Raw genomic sequence first — 27,688 nt, 5'->3', positions numbered from 1 at the left:
TTGTGCAAATCAGTAATGTATGGGGTTCTGAGTTCGCATATTCAGACCAAAAATCAATTGGGATCGGGAAATCAAGATGTCCAACATGTTGGATTTCACAGATCAATTGGGGCTGTAGAATGCTAGTATATGGTAACAATCAGCAGATTTGCAGACTGTATCTAGTAAACGGATGAGCCTGTCACAGTTGGCAGATCTGTATTTGCTGAAAATGATCTGCAAATCCCTGAAAGATCCGTGGAATCTTTAAATCTGGGTAAAAAAAATATCAATCTATTTTTGGGGGAGTTTGCTGGTGTATGGGGGGTCTTTACATAGATGCTCACTAGTGCCCCATCATATGCATTGTATAATTGCCCCAAAACATGTGGTTTGTGTTTTTATACACTTTCTCCTGCCAATCCTCGTTTCCCCTATACACATGTACATGAATGAGATGCGTCATACTACTTTCTCAGGTGAAATTTCGTATTTATAAATGGTGAAATAAATGTCCTTAAATGTAAAATCTTTATATGTCTTTATTTGTCATTCGATGTATTGTACAATACCTGACAAGGAACTCGTGTTTTTTCATTTGTAAAAGCAATCTGATATGGCAGCTATACTAACAGTAAAGGACACTATGGGGGGAATTCAAATGTTCATGCTCCTGCCTAAAGTGACTAGAGATAAAGGGGCAATAAGAAAATGGCCCCTGTTATTGCACTGATCATGCCCAGTACTAGATGGGCCAAGTGGTTCTATCTGTCACATTCTATGTTTCTATGTAGTACAGTTGGATTTAAGCGCGCAAAGCATGTAAACCCGACTAAACTAATGAGTGCGATCATGAAGAGACCCAGCTAATTGAATACCCCCCTTTACCTTACAATACATAAAGGCCCCATACTAAGGACCTCAATTCAGCTTGGATCGCTATTGAGACAGAATTTGCGATTTTCTCAGAACTGTTTCTGCTAAAAATACGCATGTAGAGAGCCACCCAGAAAGGCAAGACTCGCCCGATATGTTCACAACTCTGCGTATGCTACTGCAGAAATGCGATCCGTACGGAGAAATGGCGTACCATCAACAGTTCCAGATGACCCGTGCATATGCAGGATATAACATCTGTTTTCCCAACCACTCCACACAAGCACCATGTAACCTCCCACAAACGGACACGTCCTGTCACTCGCTATACAATCGCACCTGGATGGGCTTGCGTTTGCAGTTCAGCCTTCCCGCATGCGCAATACGGTCGCAGTGCATGTGCAGTCGCCTGATAACCGTCCGATTTTTCAATTTTGCAACTGAAGCTGAATAAGGCCCTAAGGGGGACATTTACTAAGCAGTGATAAGAGTGGAGAAGTGAGCCAGTGGAGAAGTTGCCCCATCAACCAATCAGCAGCTCTGTATCATTTTATAGTATGCAAATTATAGATATTACTTCAGTGCTGATTGGTTGCCATGGGCAACTTCTCCACTGGCTCACTTCTCCGCTCTTATCACTGCTTAGTAAATGTACCCCTTAATCACTAAATTCTAAAAACATTCTTAGTATATTAAGAATCTAATAGAGTAATTAAATGTGTACCAAAAAAGAAGAAAAAGACTCGTTTTTTGGGGGGCACTCATTGAAAGATATTACATAAAATATAACTTTTATTGATTATCATTAAAAAAATGTTGCCACAACCCAAGACTAGGACATGAACATGTAAACAAATACCAGAATTCACAAAAAACAACAAAAAACAAGCCTAAATTTACGCGTGGTATGAACACACCGTGGGGAGATACACGTGACCTGGTCAGGGTCAATGTTATTGATTCTGACAATAGTTCCTGCAATAATATCCTACAATTTGTCTCCTCTTGTGAGGGGACTGTCAATGCTTGATATAGTCGGCTGAAACAAGAAGCGGTAGCCCTATAGATAGATTTATCATAAATGTCAGCCTGTTGTAATGGATGCTACTGGCGTAGAATATAAGTAACAATAACAGTGTTGATTAGTATGTGTCCAAACTTCATAGCTCATACAATCTCCCCATCGATTGCATATCATATGTTCCCTTAAGCCCAGTACCCACGGGCCGATTTGGGAGAGAGGTGTGCTGAGCGAACCGCTCGGCACACATCTCTCCCGCCGCTAAGCACAGCGCGATCTGTGCTGAGCGTGCGGGGGCAGACTGGGGGGGGGGGGGGGGGGCGCTCACTTCACCCAGTGGGTGAAGTGAGCGACCCGCTAGATTGGCCAATCTAGCAGCAGCGATAGCGATGTGCGGGGCTGCGCATCGCTATCGCCGAGGGGGCTACACACGGAGCGATCATGCCGATATTCTGGTCACATTGCTTAGAATATCGCTCCGTGAGTACCCCCCTTTAGAGAGGTAGTAGCGAAATAATCTAATAATTATTCAAGATCTAGGATATAAATCTCCATAATAAAGTAAAAACTGATCCCGTAATTGTCTTAGTGCAAATACTATTGATTTTCTCAGTGCAGTATACCGGTAAGCCTATTAGTAGAATTGGTAATTTCTTGGTAAAAAATGTCCACTATATATAACACCCTGATCCGCGTCTCAGGTATTGGCAGGCTATTGCTGATTGAATTTGTTGTCTGGGCAGAAATATCTAGTATGCCTCAAGAACACACTAGCAATAAATGTATCAATCTTGCTCCTCATATGTAACCATCATATTGATATTCAGAAATCAGTATAACAGGGTATACATCTAACATATCCTCTAATACGTGTATGTAAAAAGATGGCTTAAAGAGGTAAGGAGCATATGAATGAGCTGGTTCAAATTGCAGAAAGGGGGAAGAAAGGGCACTGGGGAGATTGTATGTGCTATGAAGTTTGGACACATACTAATCAACACTGTTATTGTTACTTATATTCTACGCCAGTAGCATCCATTACAACAGGCTGACATTTATGGTAAATCTATCTATAGGGCTACCGCTTCTTGTTTCAGCCGATTATATCATCCTACAATTTGTCTCCTCTTGTGAGGGAACTGTCAATGCTTATTATTGCAGGAACTATTGTCAGGATCAATAACATTGACCCTGACCAGGCCACGTGTATCTCCCCACGGTGTGTTCATACCACGCGTAAATTTAGGCGTGGTTTTTTTGGTGAATTCTGGTATTATGTGTTCATGTCCTAGTCTTGGTTTGTGGCAACATTTTTTTAATGATGATCAATAAAAGTTATATTCTATGTAATATCTTTCAATGAGTGCCCCCCAAAAAAAGAGTTTTTCTTCTTTTTTGGTACACTATTGCTTACTCTCAGGGGTGCACCTCTACATGAGTTATTGTTATAGTACCCTTCAGTGAAGGACGTAATTTAAAACTATTGTGGTTTTTCCAATTCATTCAGCGGTATATTATATCTCACCACCTGTGCTCAAGTTTCCCCCATCCCTTTCCTCCCCCCATATTAAGAGTAATTAAATGGTAAACAAAAATAACTCCCAATACCACCTTCAGTAGCATGTATAATCTTTATGAGGAATTATTTATTACATTTATTGTGCATTTTTCTGGTAACATTTTACATAATAGACAGACTGCTATGGCGCCATCCTCTGCTATACGTCACACCGCTATGTATTCACACAGACTTCCTCCTGTTACCTCCTACAGTGCGTCCGTGGAATTGAAGGGCCCATCACAAGTGATCAAACTCGCTGTGAAAGATAAATCTTGTTGCGTGCTCTAGGTGATCAGCCCCCACCTGTCATTTTTCAAACATGACAATTAAGAGCTGATTGGCTAGAGCACCATTTATCATAATGCAACAAGTTTTATCAGTTAAAAATGAGTTTATCACTCGTTGATAAATGGGCTCCTTAAACTAAATCTCTGGTCGGGCAGGAGCTGATGTGAATGGCGACATTCGCTCTTCATAACGGCGCAATATGGTTATAATAAATTCAGTTCTATTAAATAAGTAGAAAATAACCTGAAGACACAAGGAGATAACATGCATGCATATTTGCACCTATTTCCCCCAAAACACCCAATATTGGGGGATAGCCACAAATATTGGGCATCCCCTGAATGGAGGGTGGGATTGCAGCAGGTATACCCTCTGGCAGCTGCATCCACCATTGGTTTCTACTGGGGATGTGATACTGCCAGATTTAGCAATAACCAGATGGTGGTAGCCAATGGGCTACAGAGTGTGTAGCTGGCCGGCAGAGGGTTCGTCCAGAACCGTCTCCGAAGTGGTCGCTGTGTAGTGGCGGTCTTAGCTGAGCGTGCATGTGCAGCTGTCCTAGCACATCGCAGGGACAGCTCTGGAAATGTGTGGGATCAAATGATGATCAACCACTTGCTTCCAAACACTAGAAAACGGACAAAACAGTGATTCAGACAGAATCGGTAAATCATGCATTTAACCAGTTTGTCTGAAGGACAGTTTTTGATCGTTTTCCAGTGTTTGGGAGCAAATGGTTGAAAGTCATTTGCTCCCACACTTCCAGATTTTCATTCCAACCAGCCAAATTGAACAGATGGTCTGCCAGATAATTGTATGGTATATGACCAAACACTTAAAGATTCTGTCCAATTTTTCTGGTTAGAACAAAAATCTGGTAATGTATGGGAGCAAATGATTGACCATTTGCTTTCAAACACTGGTTAAGTTTGTTTCATTAAATCAATTTATCTGAACAACCATTTTTGTCCATTTTCTGGATTTTGGGAGCAAATAGTTGATTGTCATTTGCTCCCAGGCATTGCCAGATTTTCTTTCCAATCCGCCAGATTGGACAGAATCTCTACGTGTGTATGGTGATGCAATCCTTTCAGCAGACTCTTGAACGCAGATTGGAGATCTGCAGCAATATTGGACAGGTGTGTACACACAGATTGGATGCAGAATCTGCAGCCAGGTCTCCACTAGGATTGCATTACAAAACAGTCTGATCTGGAGTTGGATCCCTGGAGGATGGACAACGGTGTCCTCAGCTTTACTGTTGCCTAAAGCTGGGTACACCGCTATACGATAGTCGGCCCATTCTCCCGCTATCAGGTGAACGTCTGACTATTATAGGCGTGTATGCAGTGTCGGCGTGAGATATCTGGCTTATAACGCTCCTGCAATGGAGGGGATCAGGAGGTCACATCTTATGTGCGGCACAGCCGGCCTCCCGACCCTCATTGATGATCCACTTACCTCACCCTGCTGCTGCCTCACATGGGGTCACAGCTGGATACACACCGCTCGGCTGATCGGGTGCATTTAGCCCGATCAGCCAGGGAGGAAACAATATGTACCCAGCTGTAGTCACAGCCTTTCCCGACTCCCACTCACATTGTCCTCACTGGATGTCATATCACACATACTTTTGTACACGTTGCACAGCAGACATCAGTATCGTGTGTTACATTTATCAGACAATAAGGAGACCAGCATGCAATAAGTAATGCGCTGTATTAAAAAAAGAGCTAAAATCCGTTACACAGGAGGAAACAACTACAAAGAAAATATAGAAGTGCTCCACACTGCAGAGATAATATATACTGTATTGTATGCAACTGTGTAGCTTACAGTATATATAAGTTCTTTAACTTTACACAAGACAATTAGTAGCTACAAAAACAAATATTGGAGATGTATCTGAAATGGGGAGATATACAATCTATCATGGTATGCAGGACTCGTCAGTGCGTTGCTGAGTTTGCATTTGACAGCTAATTACACAATTACAACTATATATATATATATATATATATATAAACTTTTTTTTTTCTGGATTCTTAAATGTACAAAATAGACTTTAAGTTAAAGGCTTAATAGTGAATGTATCCTGTGTCTAAGTAAAAGCACCATCTAACTAAAGGGGACATTTACTAAGCAATGATAAGAGTGGAGAAGTGAGCCAGTGGAGAAGTTGCCCACGGCAACCAATCAGCACTGAAGTAACATCTATAATTTGCATACCATAAAATGATACAGAGCTGCTGATTGGTTGATGGGGAAATTTCTCCACTGGCTCACTTCTCCGCTCTTATCACTGCTTAGTAAATGTCCCGTTAGAGGTCTATTTACTAAGCTTTGGATCGAGATGGAGATAAAGTACCAGCCAATCGGCTCCTAACTGTCATTTTTTTCAAACACAGCCTGTGGCGTGGCGGTCGGGAGCTGATTGGCTGGTACTTTATCTCCATCTAAGGCTTAGTAAATACACCCCATTGTGCCCGCCATACCGTAAAATTGCAATAATAGCACAAAGCAACGGAGAATTCCAGCCATTCAGATGACAAGCCTCATTACAGCTGGCCACACAGTGTAGCAGGGAGCGGCAGGTCCTGTTAGAGATGCAGTCCCGCTACTAGATTACAGCCAGGAGGCTTTACACATAGGATAAAAGTTACATTATCTTTAACACATTCAACATTTTCAAAAGCAAACTTTTACTTCTCCGCAGAAGTGTTTTGGCCATGTAACCACACAGATTTCCTTTAAATAGGGAATGGAACCAGCACCTTTACTGAATGCATTCTATTGTTTTTATCCTTTTGATTCTGTTAAAACGCAATACAACAAATAAATAAAATTGGGAATGGGATTGGCTACAGGAGCCACAGATGTGATAGACAGCAAAGATAAGTGTTACGTATAGGGACTATGGCTGAGCCGGGCCCTCTAACCAGGAGGGCCCAGGTAAGTAGTACCCCCCTCTCGGTGCACCTGATAATACAGTATATAGCTCCATAACAACAGTTTCTAGGAAGGCAATACAATTTTGATGGTGCGCCGTATTCTACGTAGCAAGGAAACAAATTCAATAAAATATAAAAGTATAAATATAATAATAAGCAAAGTGAACAGAGAATTAAGATCACATTTGTTACCTCTAATACACTTTCTTTTCTTTCCCCACTTTTCTAGTCTGGTATTTACTGGTTTTAAATACAGTAATAGACACATTGACATTTCATTATTTACATGATCTGAATAGTGATTGGATGTTCATGTACCAATCAGAAGTGTGCATCATAAGCAGACTTCTCTTTGTGTCTCTCTTTAGTAATTAGGGGCAGTTGTGCTGTACATGAGCCTTATATAATAAGCGTATACAGGCATGAGTAATATTTTAAACTTTTATTTCAATTCTGTTTTGTCAAACAGAAATATAATCCCTGCCCTATGGATTTATAATTTCAATGCAAAAATAATATTTTATAACACCCACTTTATGCAGATAGCCATTCCGGTACAGTTATTGCTGAAAACATTACAGTGGGTGGAAGATAGGGGGGCTCCACTCCAAGTAATGGGACATGGACAGTCTGCTGTTACCCCATCACATTCCCCCTATCTCCTGTATGCGGGTCACAATGCATTGCAAGCACACGATGCAGAAGCATTCTTATTGGATGTCTGTATAGAGTCATAATTCGGGTCAGCTCACTCAGCAAGAAGCGGGCAGTGGGGAAGAGCTACTATAGAGATGGGGTCTCCTCATCTGGACAGCGGACTCCTGATTTTCTTCTTTACTTCAGCATAAAGTGCAGATGAATTCTCCTAGACGGGGTTTGTAAGATTAGAGAAGCTCTTCTGTTATACAGTAAATCCATCAATTTACTAATTGTTTTACACGTCACGTTAATGGGTCTTCGTTATTACAGAGAGGTGGGTGTGAGACCTAAGACACCGGAGGAAAGTAAAGCTCAGAACTGGCTCTCAGCCTGGTCTTGGGTGGCTGGTCCTCTATCAGATAGGCTACACATGTACCTAGATAGGGCTCCGTGATACTGACCATCTACCTCACGCGTAGTCCTGTCTGTACTTAAGGCCCCATACACTAGAACGATAATGCCCGATTTCATGCAAATTTAGGCCAATATATCGGGTGAAATCGGGCATTTTGGAGGTGAATCCGATCTGATGCGCGTTCCCGTGAGGGTCGGATCGGCTCCCCTAGATCGTTAGTGCTGCACTCGTGATATATCGGTTCCTGCAGGCATGGCTGGGATTGCATACAAAATGTACCAAATCCTATATGGAACCACTCCCAGGAAGCTCCCGGGAGAGTTCAAGGAAAATCGCCCCCGACTTCAGCCTCACACATATCGCTGTAGTGTATGGGGCCCTTTACATACAATAGCAGAGACTCACAGCAAAGGGAAACTAGCCGCTGATTTCCTCCCATATATCCCTAATCTCCGGTTCTACACATATAGCAATCTATAACCATTTGTCTGTAATGAGTACTCACATTTTTACTGGCAGGAGCTGAGAATTATAAAAGAGAAATGAGAACATCATTATTTTAGTAATAGTAGTAGTAGACTTGTAGTATTATTATTATTTTATGTCACTGAAAAATTCCACTGTACAGTGTCAAAGGGACCTACCATTCATGTCCTAGATTGTGAGTGCCAACTGCTAAGAAATCTACATTGTGTTTTACAATATAGAGAGTGTTATTGTGAAAGTGATACATCACATAGATCACAGAGTGTTCTTGTGACCCCATATAATACAGGGAACATTCTTGTGACTGCCATAAAATACAAAGAACTTTCCAGGAACTGCCATCCAATACAAATAACATTCTTGTGGCAGCCATTCTATACAGAGAGCAGTCTTGTGATTGCCAATATACAGAGACTGCCATATAATACAAAGGACATCCTAGTGACTGACACACAATATCACACAGTCATCATTACTTAACCCCTCCTAAAAAAAAAAAAGAATGAACTCCTTTGAGTATTAAACATAAGAGTATTCATTTGAATGCCATGCAATAAGAGACCATCCCATTGACCACCATACAATACAGATAGCATCTCAGTGAATGCCATGCAATGCAGATACCATCCCAGTGACCACCTGCAATACAGACAGCACTGCAGTGGCAATTATTAGTGTTCATCTAGAAACAAATAATGAGTAACCCTACAGCAAAATGCTATAATCAGGACTCTATGTATGGAATTATTATTTGTTTTGCATGTTTTCCTCCAAATACACTTAGCACCTGGTACAGGCTTCTCTGCCCCCGTCCATATCACATATACACTAAGTAGAAGTTAAAATGTAACTTTATTCAATATACCTAAAGCAAAATAATCTAAATCATGATTTTAAGAATACAAAGAAATTAAACTGACAAAAGAAACATAAGATATTGTTTCGAAGTGCGTCCTTTGTGTCTCTATTACTTAACATAAAGTAATATGTTGTGTACAGTACACCTTATGTAATATTGGCATGTTGTATGGTGTATAGTATCACACTTAACAAGACACTGGTGTGTTTGATAATTAATTAAGGGGGACATTTACTAAGCAGTGATAAGAGCGGAGAAGTGAGCCAGTGGAACCAATCAGCAGCTCTGTATAATTTTATAGTATGCAAATTATAGATGTTACTTCAGTGCTGATTGGTTGCCATGGGCAACTTCTCCACTGGCTCACTTCTCCGCTCTTATCACTGCTTAGTAAATGTCCCCCTAAATCCCACAAATTGTAGTCATGAGTCTTGTATATGATCTGGGGAAAGCTGAGCAGGGAGAACCGACGTTGTCACCAGTAGCGGATCTTGCCACGGGGCAAGCAGGACTTTTGCCTGGGGCGCCGCTTTCCGGAGGGCGCTGGCGCCATCCGGAGGGCGCCGCACCATGGCAAGATCCGCCACTGCTGCCCGCTGTGTCCCACCGTCTGCTGTGTCCCCCGTCCGCCTCCGCTGCCCGCTGTGTCCCTGTGAATGGAACTAGACGCGTAGCGTCTAGTTTCCCTTCGTCGAGAGTACCTCTGCTGAGCGGTGCGCGATGACATCATCATGCACCGCACAGCAAGGTCCTCTCCACGAAGGGAACTAGACACTACGCGTCTAGTTTCCCTTTGTGGAGAGGACCTTTTGCTGTGCGGTGCACGATGATGTCATCGCGCACCGCTCAGCATACAAGCGGCACTACTAATGTACAGGGGGCGTAACTGACCACGCCCCCCGTATTAAGCCATGCCCCGTTTCCTGCCCGGGGCGCAGAGCGGGCTTGAACCGGCCCTGGTTGTCACCTCTGATTACAGGACAGGTGAGAACAGGTATAAGTAGAGATGAAAAGTGTAAATGAAAATCACAGACAGTGAAATAGTCTCGGTATGTAATAAGGGTATTGTGATATTGTGGTTGTAGCAGACAAGAAGAGAGGAGCTTGTGTTATCCCTACAGGGAAACATTAGGGGTCGGTTCAGGCTCATTAACAAATGACTGATACTAACCTTTAGGTAAGTGTTTTACACCAATGTTGCTGTAACAGACGTCTTCTACCTGTGAGGGGGTTCTGTCACCTATGGCAACGGAGCAGAAGATTACACACAGTACAGCCACACAGTGATCAAGGAGGAATGAGACAGAAAGGAGCCACTTTAGGAGGAGATGTATCAAAGCTTGCAGAGATATAAGGTGGACGGAGATAACATACCAACCAATCAGCTCCTGTCATTTTTCAAACACAGCCTATAACATGGCAGCTAGGAGCTGATTGGTTATTACTTTATCTCTCTCCAGTTTCTCTCTCTCTCCATGCCTTGATAAATCTAGTCCTAAGCTGCTCAATCAACTTACTGATGAGTAACGGAAAGCAAACACTTCTCATTAGAAGACATTCACCATTTGTCTATCCTGGGGCAGTAATAAGATCTCCGTATTCATAAAGTAACATTCCAGGATTGTCACAGAAGGGGGAGAGGACAGGCCTAATGGAGCAGCCCTTCTCCTCGGCCCAGCACACCCTGCTGTGTGGTGGAATGCACTGTGGCCAGCGAAGTGCTTAAAATACTATTTTCTAAATATTTATTTTCTAAGGGGGCAGGGCCACGCCTCCTATGGTTATGCCACACCTCCGGTGGTCACGCCATGCCCCCTGAAAAGTTCCTGGGATTCGGCTATGCTCTCTACGGCCCTGTCCATCACTTACACCGGAGGAAGCAGATGCTGTACTTTGTGGGTTGAACCAATTTTCGGACTCCTGCGTTTATTCTCTGTGACTCCACGCTATGCTGTGACTATTTCCTAGGCCTAATAGTAGGCTGAATTCTCCTGAACATTGCTCATTGTGTACAGACAAATGGTACATGTAATAGGGAAGGGCCAGTATAAAACATTCCTGACAGTAACCCTAAAGATAATGACAGCACACGGCTTTGTAGTTGCTGATATAACTAGTCAGGAAATTATGTTTTGTTTTTTTGCAGCCTGGAAAGGTGCAGCTCGGCCCCTCAGTCTCCGCATCATTCCTCTTCCCCTCCTGGTCCATACAGCTGCAGCTGGACCCAAGTTGGTTACCAGGCACTAGGACCCAGCATTTCTCCACTGAAGTGCAACCTCCAACCCTGCACTTCCACACAATTTTCTTCTGGTGTCCTCTATGAACAGATGTGTTCCTGCGTTACTCAGAGACCCCTGAGTCCACTGGTTATGTGGTCTACTACAGGCCCTGATTTGTGAGTACAGCAAGAACTGTATTCCTCATATGCGACCATCTTCAGTGTATGGAATTACTGATCGTTATATCTAGATGATAGCAGGCTATCATTGTTTGGGGACAAAGTAGTTGTGTTGCCATTTTCACAGTTTATCAAAGTGAGATTAAGCCGGGAAAGAAGGGGGGAGGAGGGGTTGCAGAGAGATGTTGTACAGAGAGATGTTGTTGGGGAAAGGGGGGGGGGGGGGGGGGGGGGGGGTGACAAAAAACTGTGCTACTGTTTTCAGGTGTTGGTGGACTCTGGACATTTGGTACATTTAAAGCAAAAAAATCTGAATCATGATTTTAAGAGTACAAAGAAATTAAAATTACAAATGAAACATAAGATATTGTTTCGAAGTGCGTTCTTTGTGTCTGTATTACTCAACATAAAGTAATATGTTGTGTATAGTACAGCTTATGTAATATTGTCATGTGGTATGGTGTATAGTATCCAGTGGTGCAAGTAGAAATATTTTCTTAGTGTTACTGAGTGCCGCAAAATGGGAGTGGTCATGTGTTGTAAGAGGGCATGGTCACATGCTGCTAGTGGGAGTGGCTACATGACACTAGTGGCGTGGTCACATGACACAGCCCCTTTTTTTGGAATCTGGAGGCAAAGCTAAAAATATATAGTAATGCTTCCATTATAACAGGAAAATACAGCCACTGCCGCACTCCCAGTAACCCTGACACAGTGGGAGGAGCCGTCATGCTGCCAAGCACCATGGTCTTGTTGCTTTGTTGCACATTATAATTGTGGTAATGGCAAAGTGTGTGACAGGTGGTACTGCGTACCCGCTGCCAAATTCTACCCGAGCGTACCCGCATACTTGCACCGCTGATAGTATCACACTTAACAAGACACTGGTGGGTTGTATAATAAATGAAATCCCACAAATTGTAGTCCTGAGTCTTGTATATGATTTGGGGAAAGCTGAGCAGGGAGAACTGACGTTGTCACCACTGATTACAGGACAGGTGAGAACAGGTATTAGTAGAAATGAAAATCACAGACAGTGAAATAGTCTCGGTATGTAATAAGGGTATTGTGATATTGTGGTTGTAGCAGACAAGAAGAGAGGAACTTGTGTTATCACTACAGGGAAACATTAGGGGTTGGTTCAGGCTCATTAACAAATGACTGGTACTAACCTTTAGGTAAGTGTTTTACACCAATGTTGCTGTAACAGACGTCTTCTACCTGTGAGGGGGTGCTGTCACCTATGGCAACGGAGCAGAAGATTACACACAGTACAGATAACATACCAACCAATCAGCTCCTGTCATTTTTCAAACACAGCCTATAACAATGCAGCTAGGAGCTGATTGGTTGGTACTTTATCTCTCTCCAGTTTCTCTCTCTCCAAGCCTTGATAAATCTAGCCCTAAGCTGCTGAATTAACTTATCGATGAGTAATGGAAAGCAAACACTTCTCATTAGAAGACATTCACCATTTGTCTATCCTGGGGCAGCAATAATCTCTCCGTATTCATAAAGTAACATTCCAGGATTGTCACAGAAGGTGGGGGGGGGGGGGCTAATGGAGGGGCCCAGCAGGGCCACAACACCACTAATGCCGGGCATACATTGTCAGATACATCATCAGGTACATGGTCAGGTACATCGTCAGGTATATTGGTCCTCATTCCGAGTTGTTCGCTCGCTAGCTGCTTTTAGCAGCATTGCACACGCTCCAGACCTACTCCTTCTTTGCGATCACTTCAGTCTGTTTAGTTCCTGCTTTGACGTCTCATACACGCCCTGCATTCGGCCAGCCACTCCCCCGTTTCCTCAGGCACGCCTGCGTTTTCATCTGACACGCCTGCGTTTCTTAGCACACTCCTGGAAATCGGTCAGTTTCCTCACAGAAACACCCACTTCCTGTCAATCACTAACCGATCAGCAGTGCGACTGAAAAGTGCCGCTAGACCTTGTGTAAAACGGCATAGTTTTGTGTGAAAGTACTTTGCGCGTGCGCACTGCGGGCCACACGCATGCGCAGAGCTGCTGATTTTTAGCCTGATCGCCGCGCTGCGACCAAAAGCAGCTAGCGATCAGCTCGGAATAAGGGCCATTGTCAGCTACATTGTCAGGTACATTCACAGTTGGCTGCAGCGCATCATAAATAATTCATACTCACCTGTAGGTAAGCGTCTCAAATCCAAGTAGGTGCAAGAGACGTTTTCCTCCAGCGAGGGGCTTGTGTCATCTTTGGTGTCTGTATAATATATTAAGCATAGCCAGTAATGATTGAGTCTTTGTAAAAAAAACACACATAAAAAAATAACTACTGCCTGGCTTACTATTACCCCCCTGGGCGTTGGCTTTGATTACTTGGCCCCTCGGTTCCTCACGCTGACCTCATGGGCTCTACTTATCCTTCCAATTTGTCTCAGCTCACCGTGGATTCAGCATGGCGTCCCAACTAATAGTCTCCATGGCTCTGGCTGCTGCCTGTAACACATCACTGCCCCCAACCTCTGCCTGAGAGAGATCCTGGGCCTTCTCCTGCAGACCCACTGGGGCATTGTGGTCTCTGCCATGAAGGTACTGCTTCTATCCTGCATCTGCTGCTATGCATACAGCAGTGGTGACACTGGGATCAGTGACACCTGGTGTGGCCAATACCCCCCGCTGTGCACATGCACCCTTTAAAGGAGGTGTGACCTTGCAGGAAGCCCCCTTTTACATTGCTCCGGGTCATGGCCAGCATTCTGGGCTGCCCCGATAGACATGGCCTGCCCTACCGGCTACTCCTCAATGACAGGAGCCGGGCCCTGCACAATAATGTCACAGTGCAGCACCTGGCTCCCAGTAACTGAGGAGGAGCTGGCCTAGAAGGGTGACACACTGTGTACAGTCCTCACCCCTGCATTCCCCCAAGTGACCCCTCCGGCATACAGCAATGTGACAGCTCCATTGCAGTCTGGTAATGATCTGTCCCGTGTTTATGGTCTGTACACTTACACCTCCTGGGTGTGTTCCCCACCTAGGCCTGTTCCCCATCTCTGCCTGTTCCCCACCTAGGCCTGTTCCCCATCTCTGCCTATTCCCAATCTCTGCCTGTTCCCAATCTCTGCCTGTTCCCAATCTCTGCCTGTTCCCCATCTAGACCTGTCCTCTAACTAGGTTTGTCCCCCATCTCTGCCTGTTCCCCACCTAGGCCTGTTCCCCATCTCTGCCTGTTCCCCACCTAGGCCTGTCCCCCATCTCTGCCTGTTCCCCACCTAGGCCTGTCCCCCATCTCTGCCTGTTCCCCACCTAGGTCTGTCCCCCATCTCTGCCTGTTCCCCACCTAGGCCTGTTCCCACCACCAGCCCTATTACCCACCCTCCTGCAACTCTGGCTGCACTATCTAATTCTCTATGCCTGTAACTAAGACATTCCATCCGCCACCTCCTCAGGTTTAGTGCAGACCATACTCTTTACTGATTACTGACTTTCCATCTTGGCCCCTGGTCTACTGGGACCCCATAGAGGCCTCAACATCTTCCACAGTTTGCCCTATAATTTGAAAATTGCCCCGATTGCTCTTATTGTCTCCCAACCCCATCCCCTTAGAATATAAGCTACCCAACATCTCACATCTGTCCACCATCTGCCTCAAATGTCCCTGTCATGTCTCACGCTGTATTCCTTTGATTGTGTAGGCATTTTGGGCTGAATTATTCTATCCTGCACTACTGTTCTACTCCTGTCTATCATGCCTGTCTTTCATGTCATAAGCCGGGTACACACCTGGCCAATGGATCTGCCGTCCAGCCAATCCGCCGACCAATCTAACGATTGGTTAAGTTTATGCACCAATGATCTTGTGCATACACACTTATCAATAATCTGTCAAATGTGTCCGGCAGCAAACCCATTTGGATGTGCCCGCCCACTTGTGATGTCATATTGAATATTCTGCGACTGACCTATTGTGTGGTCTGTGAGTCAGCCGTACCCACAGGCAGATGCACTGATGTATCGCAATGATATATCTGCATCATCTGTGCTGCAGAGCTGACCTGATATACAGTATCTGTGAATGACACTGACATATACGGTCTGTACACACAGACAACAGATAGATGCGCTATGCAATATGTCATTAGTCACTGCACAAACAACATATCGCATAGTGTGTACTCCGCCTTAGATCAAACTATTCTGTCCACCTTGCAATTTGATTGAAATTGTATCCAGTAATTTTATTCCGCCTGTTTGTATTTGTTGTGCGTCATTTTGTTGTGCTGTACACCCTGCGCCTCACCCTCCCTGCACTGTAATATTGAAGTTTTATACCCATGCTTTGTACTTCTGCTCTGCTAGCTGCTGTGTATTGTACTTTGTACCTGAACGTGGTAAGTTTGTGTAAGTCTGCCCTGCTTTGTTCTATGCCCACCCCCTCTCCAGGTATGGCGCTGCAGACACTTACTGGCGCCTTATTAATACAAGATAATGATCGTTACCTGCCGTTGTGTTCCGTGAAGCTTTGTTTTTTCTACATTTCCAGACAAGGAGGACGGAGATGAGGATGATCAGCACCACAGCTCCCATTACAGCCCCCAGAACCATAGGCAGCGGGAATCCTTTCTCTATAGGAAACAACACACACATATAGTGCATTAGGTGGCTCTACACAGCTTCTGCACATTGGCGATGGTTATATCACGCTCATGCTCAGCAGAGAGATATATAGGAACAACGGGGAATAGAGTATAAGAAGCAGAGAAGAATGGTGTTCACAGTACCAGGGGGAGATGCATCAAGTCTTGGAGAGACATTAAGTGGAACCAAGAAACTCCTATAATATTTTTATCACAGCCTGTAAAGTGACAGTTAGGAGCTGATTGGTTGGTACTTTATTTCTATCCAGGACTTGACACTGAAGTCTAAATTGCAGTGTAGAAATAAAGCAGCCAGTATTTACCCTGCACAATAACAAAATAACCCACCCAAATCTAACTCTCTCTGCACATGTTACATCTGCCCCCCCTGCAGTGCACATGGTTTTGCCCAACTGCAGGGCCGGCTCCGGGGCTTCTGGCGCCCCGGGCGGCATTAGGGGGCGTGGCTTTGTACAGGGGGCGTGGTCATTTACGCCCCCTGTACAGACTGAATTGATGTGCGGTGCGCGATGACGTCATCGCGTAACGCACAGCAAAGGTCCTCTCCACGAAGGGAAACTAGACGCGTAGCGTCTAGTTCCCTTCGTGGAGAGGACCTTTGCTGTGCGGTGCGCGATGACGTCATCGCGCACCGCACAGTAAAGGACCTTTCCAGGAAGGGAAACTAGACGCGTACGCGTCTAGTTTCCCTTCCCAGCGGCAGCGGCTGGGGGCAGCGGGCAGCGGGCAGCCGGGGGCACACACCAGCAGCGGATCTTGCCCTGGTGCGGCGCCCTCCGGAGGGCGCCCTGCGCCCTCCGGAAGGCGGCGCCCCGGGCAAAAGTACTGCTTGCCCGTGGCAAGATCCGCTACTGCCCAACTGCTAACTTTTTTGGTTTGTTAACAACTCTTAATAACCCTGTTTATCTCTGTACACTTTATTTCCAACCAAGGCTTAGTAAATAGACCCCCTAGACTGGTACAAGCGCCTCTTCATGCTCCTCTTCTACCAGTGCAACAGTGAGTACGGCACAATATACCACACTGCCTGGTTAAGCCACACTGGGCTGGTGCTTGGGTGAAATGAATGTCCGCTGTCAGATCTGTGTTATGTGACTGGGGTCTTTCTAGTGGGTTTGCAGGGCCAGATTAACAGTCGGGCAGATAGAACTACAGCCCCAGCCCTTCATATAAATACAGGCCCAACATCATGACACCACAATGATGAGCAGCTGCCCACACGGCCACACGGTTGGCTGTAAATCCAGTATTAACATTTTATTCTATTTTTTTCACAAAATGGTCATATTTCTCTACTTCTACATATGGTACACCTCCACATAACACTGGCCACACCCTGGGCTTCCCAGGACTGACAAAGTAGGCAGTCCTGCCCCCCCCCCCCCCCCCCCCCCAGCCAATGTAGAAGTGGTGTGGGTGGTGTGTCAGAGCGTCCCAACCTGCAGTGTTTTGCCTTCTCCCAATCTTGGATCCAGCTGCCTATACTCCATGGGACATCTACCTCAGTGACCTGCTGGTCTATTCCTGAGCTGCCATGGGTGATCCTTGCTCCTGTTCTCCTTCTGCGGCTCTTATTGACCCGTCTCTGCCTCACTTCTCTGCAGTCGCGGTGTTCCACTGAGGATCGCTTGTCAGACCTGTCTGAGGCAGCGGCCGGAAGCCAGCAGGCAGTAGGAGCGGGTGGGCAGAAGGAGTGGTGTGGGCAGGTTGGTAGTAGGAGCAGTCCAGGTGCTACAAGCGGTGTGGGCAGTAAAGTGGTGTGGGTAATAAGAGCAGTGTGGGCAGTAGAAGCAGTGTGGGCAGTAGAAGCAGTGTGGGCAGTAGAAGCAGTGTGGGCAGTAGAAGCAGTGTGGGCAGTAGAATCAGTGTGGGCAGTAGAAGCAGTGTGGGCAGTAGAAGCAGTGTGGGCAGTAGAAGCAGTGTGGGCAGTAGGTGCAGTGTGGGCAGTAGAAGCAGTGTGTGCAGTAGAAGCAGTGTGGGCAGTAGGTGCAGGCCGAGCCCACCCTCTCTGTCAGAGTGTCCGGGCCCAGGACTGCAGTCCCAGCAGACCCACCTTGATGTTGGCCCTGGCCACACCCACACAGCACTGGCCACGCCTCCTTCACTTCTCACAATAGGCTCTGATCATTTTCAGCACCAGGCCCATGTGGCTCTCAGTCTGTCCCTGAGGGTTTGGTGTGTTTCCTCTATGGTTACATTATAGACAGTACAGTGTGGGCAGGATAATGCTGACAGAAGAATGCCGTCACAGTAGTAATTATATTTAAAACATTTATCCGTGTAGGAAATGTATCTTTAAACAAGAGATAGTAGATATTAGGGAGGCTCGGTGGAGGGAGTTGTGTTCAGTTTGTGCCCTGGTGTTGCCCTGTGCAATGCTGGGAAGTACAATATAACATCAGTCTCCCACACTCACCTATATGAATAGATAACACGTCGCTCTTCTTTGTCAGTCTGCCGGTGGGAAATGTGACATCACAGCGATATCTCCCAGAATCCTCCTCCTCGGCTGACGTAACTCTGTATGTAGCTGATGTATTGAAGTCCTGCACTATCTGCTCATCTCTGTAGAAAGCAAAGTGTAGTCCTGTAGTAGCTGTGACCGGGGAACATGTTGTGTCACAGGTCAGAGTCATCTCATTGCCCTCTGTCACTGAGGATGAACCACTTCTTATTGTTGGATCAGTAAATGAGACTGAAAGAGATGAAAATATCAAATACTGGGTACGGTGTGACATGTGGGTCATTTACAGCCAGCAAGTGCTACACATAGATGCAGATACCATGTTGTAATATTCGGGGGCGGATTGGGATGGAAAGCCAGCCTGGGAAATTTATATAAGCAGCACTATTAGGAGTGTGGTCTGATGAGGGGGTGGGGTCTGTTGAGGGGGGCGGGATCCCTCCTCATAGGGTATGATTATACGCAATTCTGGCCTACCTTCCATCTTTTCTGCAGACCTGGGGAGGATTGGGAACTAAAAGTGGCCCTGTAAAATGTTGTATAAGTGTCCTGACATGGGCAGCACCAGAGGTATAACATACCGTGTACACATGGGCAGCACCAGAGGTATAACATACCGTGTACACATGGGCAGCATCACCTGATGGCAGAGTTGCTTTACTGCAGAGATGGAATAACAGAATGAATGGGGACAATGCAATGCACTAAATGTGGTGGGCCGCCTGTCATGTAAGGGGGTGAGGCCACATGACAACACACAAAACAGGCCCCACAATTACATGGGCCTACCGGGAATCTTCCTAGTGAGCCCTATGGCCAATCTGCCCCTTGTACTATTGTCTCGGAGTGTGTTCCGTGCACATATACATACAGTATGTAGCCTGCAGAGTAAATAATGCCTGCATTATGCAGCCAACGTGATAGAGGTCACTCTGGGTGCAGGGTGCTATAGTGATAGAGGACGACTAAAATGTTGACCTTTAAAATATGCCTTCCTCACCTATCAGCACCCTGCACCAAGAGTGAGCCCTGTGTGAGATGGGGGTGCAGCCTCTGAGCCATCTCACAATGATTATAAATATAATATTCTAGAATTCTCACTTCCCTATTTCTAGAGAAACTTAGCTGACCACAAACGGTCAGATGCTTATAATTTTATTCCCAGATACAGTGTAATGAAAATTGAACATCTATTCAGAACTGTATATTTTGCAATTAAAGCTACACTACCATTTTATTATATTCCTACACATTCACTGTCATTCAGCTTCCATAATGTATTCAGTTATCTATATTAGGGGGCAACTTCCAGCCCATTACATCCACTCAGTGTCTAGATGGAGACCAACTACCAGCCCATCACATCCACTCAACGTCTAGGTATGTGCCCACTAAGAGCCCATCACATCCACTCAAAGCCTAGATGGGAGCCAACTACCGGCCCATCACATCCACTTAATGTCTATATATGTGCCAACTACCGGCCCATCACATCCACTTAATGTCTATATATGTGCCAACTACCAGTCCATCACATCCACTTAGTGCCTAGATGTGGGACAAATACCAATCTATCACATCCAGTCAATATGTAGATGAGGGTCAACTACCAGACCATCTCATCCAATCAGTGCCTAGATGGGGTTCAACTATTAGCCCATCACATACATTAAATGCCTAGTTGGGGGCCATCTCCATCATATCTGCTCAATGCCTAGATGGGGTTCAACTACCAGTCCTACACATCCATTCAATGCCTAGATAGGGGGCCATCTCCATCATATCCACTCAATGCCTAGATGGGGTTCAACTACAAATCCTTCACATCCATTGCCTTGATGGGGCCATCTCCATCATATCCACTTAATGTCTAGATGGGGGCCAACTACCAGCCCATCACATACACTCAATGTCTAGATATGTGCCAACTATCAGCCCATCAGATCCACTCAATGCCTAGATGGGGTCAACTGCTAGCCCATCACATCGACTCAATGCCTAGACAAAGCCATCTTCCTCACATCCACTGAATTCCTAGATGGGGGACAACTGCCAGCCCATCACACCCGCTCAATGTCTAGATGGAGGCCAACTACCAGCCCATCACATCCATTCAATGTATGGGAGTCAACTGCTAGCCCATCCCATCCTCTCAGTAACTAGATGGGGCCAACTGCTAGCCCACCACATCGACTCAATGCCTAGACAAAGCCATCTTCCTCACATCCACTGAATTCCTAGATGGGGGCCAACTGCCAGCCCATCACACCCGCTCAATGTCTAGATGGAGGCCAACTACCAGCCCATCACATCCATTCAATGTATGGGAGTCAACTGCTAGCCCATCACATCCTCTCAGTAACTAGATGGGGCCAACTGCTAGCCCATCACATCCATTTAATGCCTAGATGGGATTTCACTACATGTCCTTCACGTGTTATGTCACAGGTCAGAGTCATCTCATCGCCCTCTGTCACTGATGATGGACTACTTCTTATGGCTGGATCAGTAAATGAAACTAAAAGAGATGATAATACATATTACTGGGTACGGTGTGACATGTGGGTCATTTACAGCCAGCAAGCGCTACACATAGATGGCTTTAGATACCCTGTTGTACTATTCAGGGGTGGATTAAGATGGAAAACCAGCCCAGAAAATTTATGGAAGCAGCACTACTAGGGATGCGGTCTGATGAGGGGGTGGGTAGGATCCATCTTCATAGGGCCTAATTATACGCAATTGTGGCCTACCTTGCGTCTTTTGCTGCAGTTGTGTCTGAGACCTGGGGCGGATTTGGGAACTAAAGTGACCCTGTAAAATTTTATAGAAGTGACCCGACATGGGCAGCACCAGATGTATAACATAACGTGTAGCCATGGCAGCATCACTGGATGGCAGAGTTACTGTACTGCAGAGATGAAATAACAGAATGAATGGGGACAATGCAGTGTACTGAGTGCGGTCATGTGGGGGGTGGGGCCACATGATAACACACAAAACAGGCCCCACAGATTAATGGGCCTACCGGGAATCTTCCTGGTGAGCCCTATGGTCAATCTGCCCCTTGTACTATTGTCTCTCAATATAACACATGTAACTGTGACAGGGAAGGTGGCCCCTCGCAGCTCTGGCCCCATAGCAGCTGCACTCCCTGCACCTATGGTAGCTACACCCTGTATATAACACATGTAACTGTGACAGGGAAGGTGGCCCCTCTCAGCTCTGGGCCCCATAGCAGCTGCACTCCCTGCACCTATAGTAGCTACACCCTGTATATAACACATGTAACTATGACAGGGAAGGTGGCCCCTCGCAGCTCTGTGGCCCATAGCAGCTGCACTCACTGCACCTATGGTAGCTACACCCTGTATATAACACATGTAACTGTGACAGGGAAGGTGGCCCCTCTCAGCTCTGGGCCCCATAGCAGCTGCACTCCCTGTACCTATGGTAGCTACACCATGTATATAACACATGTAACTGTGACAGGGAAGGTGGCCCCTCTCAGCTCTGGCCCCATAGCAGCTGCACTCCCTGCACCTATGGTAGCTACACCCTGTATACAACACATGTAACTGTGACAGGGAAGATGGCCCCTCGCAGCTCTGTGGCCCATAGCAGCTGCACTCACTGCACCTATGGTAGCTACACCCCTGTATATAACACATGTAACTGTGACAGGGAAGGTGACCTCTCTCAGCTCTGGCCCCATAGCAGCTGCACTCCCTGCACCTATGGTAGCTACACCCTTGTATACAACACATGTAACTGTGACAGGGAAGGTGGCCCCTCTCAGCTCTGTGCCCAATAGCAGCTGCACTCCCTGCACCTATGGTAGCTACACCCTGTATATAACACATGTAACTGTGACAGGGAAGGTGGCCCCTCTCAGCTCTGGGCCCCATAGCAGCTGCACTCCCTGCACCTATGGTAGCTACACCCTGAATATAACACATGTAACTGTGACAGGGAAGGTGGCCCCTCTCAGCTCTGGGCCCCATAGCAGCTGCACTCCCTGCACCTATGGCGGCTACACCCTGTATATAACACATGTAACTGTGACAGGGAAGGTGGCCCCTCTCAGCTCTGGCCCCATAGCAGCTGCACTCCCTGCACCTATGGTAGCTACACCCTTGTATACAACACATGTAACTGTGACAGGGAAGGTGGCCCCTCTCAGCTCTGGGCCCCATAGCAGCTGCACTCCCTGCACCTATGGCGGCTACACCCTGTATATAACACATGTAACTGTGACAGGGAAGGTGGCCCCTCTCAGCTCTGGGCCCCATAGCAGCTACACTCCCTGCACCTATGGTAGCTACACCCTTGTATATAACACATGTAACTGTGACAGGGAAGGTGGCCCCTCTCAGCTCTGGGCCCATAGCAGCTGCACTCCCTGCACCTATGGTAGCTACACCCTGTATATAACACATGTAACTGTGACAGGGAAGGTGGCCCCTCTCAGCTCTGGGCCCCATAGCAGCTGCACTCCCTGCACCTATGGTAGCTACACCCTGTATATAACACATGTAACTGTGACAGGGAAGGTGGCCCCTTCTCAGTTCTGGGCCCCATTGTAGCTGCACTCCTTGCACCTATGGTAGCTACTCCCCTGTATATAACACGTGTAACTGTGACAGGGAAGGTGGCCCCTCTCAGCTCTGGCCCCATAGCAACTGCACTTCCTGCACCTATGGTAGCTACACTCTGTATATAACACGTAACTGTGACAGGGAAGGTGGCCCCTCTCAGCTCTGGGCCCATAGCAGCTGCACTCCCTGCACCTATGGTAGCTACACCTTGTATATAACACATGTAACTGTGAAAGGGAAGGTGGCCCCTCTCAGCTCTGGCTCCATATCAGCTGCTCTCCCTGCACCTATGGTAGCTACACCCTTGTATATAACACATGTAACTGTGACAGGGAAGGTGGCCCCTCTCAGCTCTGGGCCCCATAGCAGCTGCACTCCCTGCACCTATGGTAGCTACACCCTGTATATAACACATGTAACTGTGAAAGGGAAGGTGGCCCCTCTCAGCTCTGGGCCCATAGCAGCTGCACTCCCTGCACCTATGGTAGCTACACCCTGTATATAACACATGTAACTGTGACAGGGAAGGTGGCCCCTCTCAGTTCTGGGCCCCATTGTAGCTGCACTCCCTGCACCTATGGTAGCTACTCCCCTGTATATAACACGTGTAACTGTGACAGGGAAGGTGGCCCCTCTAAGCTCTGGGCCCCATAGCAGCTGCACTCCCTGCACCTATGGTAGCTACACCCTGTATATAACACATGTAACTGTGACAGGGAAGGTGGCCCCTCTCAGCTCTGGGCCCCATAGCAGCTGCACTCCCTGCACCTATGGTAGCTACGCCTTGTATATAACACATGTAACTGTGACAGGGAAGGTGGCCCCTCTCAGCTCTGGCCCCATAGCAGCTGCTCTCCCTGCACCTATGGTAGCTACACCCCTGTATATAACACATGTAACTGTGACAGGGAAGGTGGCCCCTCTCAGCTCTGGGCCCCATAGCAGCTGCACTCCCTGCACCTATGGTAGCTACACCCTGTATATAACACATATAACTGTGACAGGGAAGGTGGCCCCTCTCAGCTCTGACACCATAGCAGCTGCACTCCCTGCACCTATGGTAGCTACGCCTTGTATATAACACATGTAACTGTGACAGGGAAGGTGGCCCCTCTCAGCTCTGGGCCCCATAGCAGCTGCACTCCCTGCACCTATGATAGCTACACCCTGTATATAACACGTGTAACTGTGACAGGGAAGGTGGGCCCCTCTCAGCTCTGGGCCCCATAGCAGCTGCACTCCCTGCACCTATGGTAGCTACACCCTGTATATATAACACATGTAACTGTGACAGGGAAGGTGGGCCCTCTCAGCTCTGGGCCCCATAGCAGCTGCACTCCCTGCACCTATGGTAGCTACACCCTTGTCTCTGTGTGTGATCTGTGCACAGACACATATGTAACCTGCAGAGTAAATAATGCCTGCATTATGCAGCCAACATGATGGTGGTCACTCTAGGTGCAGGGTGCTATAGTGATACATGACGTCTAAAATTTTGACCTTCAAAATTAAAATATGCCTTCCTCACCTATCAGCACCCTGCACCAAGAGTGAACACTGTGTGAGATGGGGGTGCAGCCTCTGAGCCATCTCACAATGATTATAAATATAATATTCTAGAATAAATATAAAATTCTCACTTCCCTATTTCTAGTGAAACTTAGCTAACCGCAAACGGTCAGATGCTTATAATTTTATTCCCAGATACAGTGTAATGAAAATTAAAAATCTATTCAGAACTGTATATTTTGCAATTAAAGCTACACTACCATTTTATTATATTCCTACACATTCACTGTCATTCAGCTTCCATATGTATTCAGTTATCTATATTAGGGGGCAACTTCCAGCCCATTACATCCACTCAGTGTCTAGATGGGGTATAACCGCTAGCCCATTACATCCACTCAATGCCTAAATCTGGGCAATATGGAAATCCATCTCATCCACTCAGTGTCTAGATGGAGACCAACTGTCAGTCCATCACTTCCACTCAATGCCTAGATGGGAGACAACTACCAGCCCATCACATCCACTTAGTGCCCAGATCGGGGACAACTACCAATCCATCACATCCAGTCAATATGTAGATGAGGGCCAACTACCAGACCATCACATCCACTCAGTGCCTAGATGGGCCAACTCCTTCACATTCACTCAATGCCTAGATGGGGGCCATCATCATATCCACTCAATGCCTAGATGGGGTTTAACTACCAGTGCTTCACATCCATTGCATAGATGGTGGCCAACTACCAGCCTATCACATCCTCTCAATGTCTAGATATGTGTCAACTATCAGCCCACCAGATCCACTCAATGCCTAGATGGGGCCACCTGCCAGCCATCACACCCACTTAATGCCTAGACGAAGCCATCTTCCTGACATCCACTGAATGCCTAGATGGGGGCTAACTACTAGTCCATCACATCCACTTAATAACTAGATGTATCCATCTTCTTCACAGCCACTCAATGCCTAATGGGAGCTAACTGCTAGCCCATCACATCCGCTCAATCTCTAGATGGGGGTCAACTGCCAGTCCATCACATCCACTCAATGCCTAGATGGGTAAAACTTCTTTACATACATTCAATGTCTAGATGGGGGGGGGGGGCAACTGTTAGCCCATCACATCCTCCCAGTCCCTATATGGGTTCTAACTGCTAGCCTATCACATCCACTCAATGCCTAAATGGGGCCAACTATCAGTCCATCATATCCACTCAATGCCTAGATCAGGCATTCCCAACCACGGTCCTCAAGGCACACTAACAGTGCAGGTTTTAGTGATATCCAGGCTTCAGCACAGGTGACTTAATTAGTAGCTCAGTTATTTTGATTTAACCATCTGTGCTGCAGCCTGGATATCACTAAAACCTGCACTGTTGGTGTGCCTTGAGGACCGTGGTTGGGAATGCCTGGCCTAGATGAAGCCATCTTCTTTACATCCACTCAATGCCTAGGTGGGGGCCAAATGCCAGCCCATTACAAACTCAATGTCTAGATAGTGCCAACCCATCACATCCACTCAATGTCTAGATGGGAGCCAACTCTTAGCCCATCTAATTTTCTCAATTTCTAGATAGGTGCCAACTCCTTCACATCTATTCAATGCATAGATGGGGGTCAATTGGTAGCCTATCACATCCACTCAATGTCTAGATCGGGACCAACTTCCAGCCCATCTCATCCACTCAATGTCTACATGGGAGCCAACTGTCAGCCCATCACATCTGCTCAGTGCCTACATGGGGGCTGTTATGAATACACATTAAAGTCTCCTTGAAGGATTTGTATATACATTTGTACAGAGCAAATAAAATCAGAATTGCAAGCTGACATTTTACAAGCCATACAGTCGTATATACAGGTTGAGTATCCCTTATCCAAAATGCTTGGGACCAGAGGTATTTTGGATATGGGATTTTCCGTATTTTGGAATAATTGCATACCATAATGAGATATCATGCTGATGGGACCTAAGTCTAAGCACAGAATGCATTTATGTTTCATATACACCTTATACACACAGCCTGAAGGTCATTATTTTTAATAACTTTGTGTATTAAACAAAGTTTGTGTACATTGAGCCATCAGGAAACAAAGATTTTACTATCTCTCTCTCACACAAAAACTTTCGTATTTCGGAATATTCCGTATTTCGGAAAATATTTGGATATGGGATACTCAACCTGTACCAGATTTGTCTGATAAATATAATATTCTAGAATAAATATATAATTCTCACTTTCCTATTTCTAGTGAAATTCTCACTTCCCTATTTCAAACAGTCAGATGTCTTGTTAGCAGAAATGAAGCGATCGCGGCAGCTGCGAGTGACGTCACGCAGCCACCACGATCACGCCCACACCACGCCCCCTGTTTCTACGATGCCCCCGTTTGGCCGCCTCCACCCCCGTAGCGCTCCGTCTCCGCCTAGGAAACGGAGCGTTGCTCCGCCACATGACCGCCTCTTCCTGATTGACAGGCAGAGGCGATCACACTTTCTGCGGCCCCCCCCCCCCCCCGCAGGATTGGCGATGTGCATGCGCCCGCATCTTTCTAGCAATTTTTGCTGTTGGATCGCGTTTTGCGATCCAACCTGATTTAGGCCCATTGTCTGCTAAACCCTTAAGGTGGCTAAAATAGCTTCCATTATTAGGTATAATAATACGGAAACTGTACAAATATAGAAGGAGCTCCACGTTTCAGATACAAGATAAACAGAATAATAAAAGCTTACTGTGCAAATTTGTGAAATAATGTGAACATGGTGTTTCAATAAAAATTTTTAATAAAAAAGAAAAAAAAAAACAGATCCCCATCTAGACATCACTATACGCTTATACTGTCCTCCATCTGTCTTGCTATCATCTGTAGGAAGTAACGTCCTTGTGTTCCCCAGGCACTATGTTACAGGTGTGTGACACAGGCTGCAACATACAGGTGTGGGTATATACATCCAGTACAGTGCTTACACTGTACGTTCTTACACCACCCTAGTCCTCCTAGCGG

General features: G+C 46.2%; 1 protein-coding gene across 1 annotated transcript in view; it reads right to left on the bottom strand.

The window, feature by feature from the left end:
* Positions 1-6,869: 6,869 nt before the first annotated feature.
* Positions 6,870-27,688, bottom strand: part of LOC134980964 (high affinity immunoglobulin gamma Fc receptor I-like) — a 57,385-nt gene continuing 36,566 nt past the window's right edge. Inside the window, exons 7-13 of the mRNA XM_063948016.1 lie at positions 18,524-18,802; positions 15,949-16,074; positions 13,635-13,712; positions 12,646-12,714; positions 10,247-10,315; positions 8,236-8,252; positions 6,870-7,541 (exon numbers count right to left, since the gene is read on the bottom strand). Of these exons, the coding sequence (XP_063804086.1) occupies positions 7,479-7,541; positions 8,236-8,252; positions 10,247-10,315; positions 12,646-12,714; positions 13,635-13,712; positions 15,949-16,074; positions 18,524-18,802 (701 nt within the window). The 3' untranslated portion in view covers positions 6,870-7,478. The remainder of the gene's footprint in view (positions 7,542-8,235; positions 8,253-10,246; positions 10,316-12,645; positions 12,715-13,634; positions 13,713-15,948; positions 16,075-18,523; positions 18,803-27,688) is intronic.

This window comes from Pseudophryne corroboree, chromosome 12, assembly GCF_028390025.1.
Source record: "Pseudophryne corroboree isolate aPseCor3 chromosome 12, aPseCor3.hap2, whole genome shotgun sequence".
Lineage (NCBI taxonomy): Eukaryota > Metazoa > Chordata > Amphibia > Anura > Myobatrachidae > Pseudophryne > Pseudophryne corroboree.
This window is presented reverse-complemented; position numbering and strand designations above follow the sequence as displayed.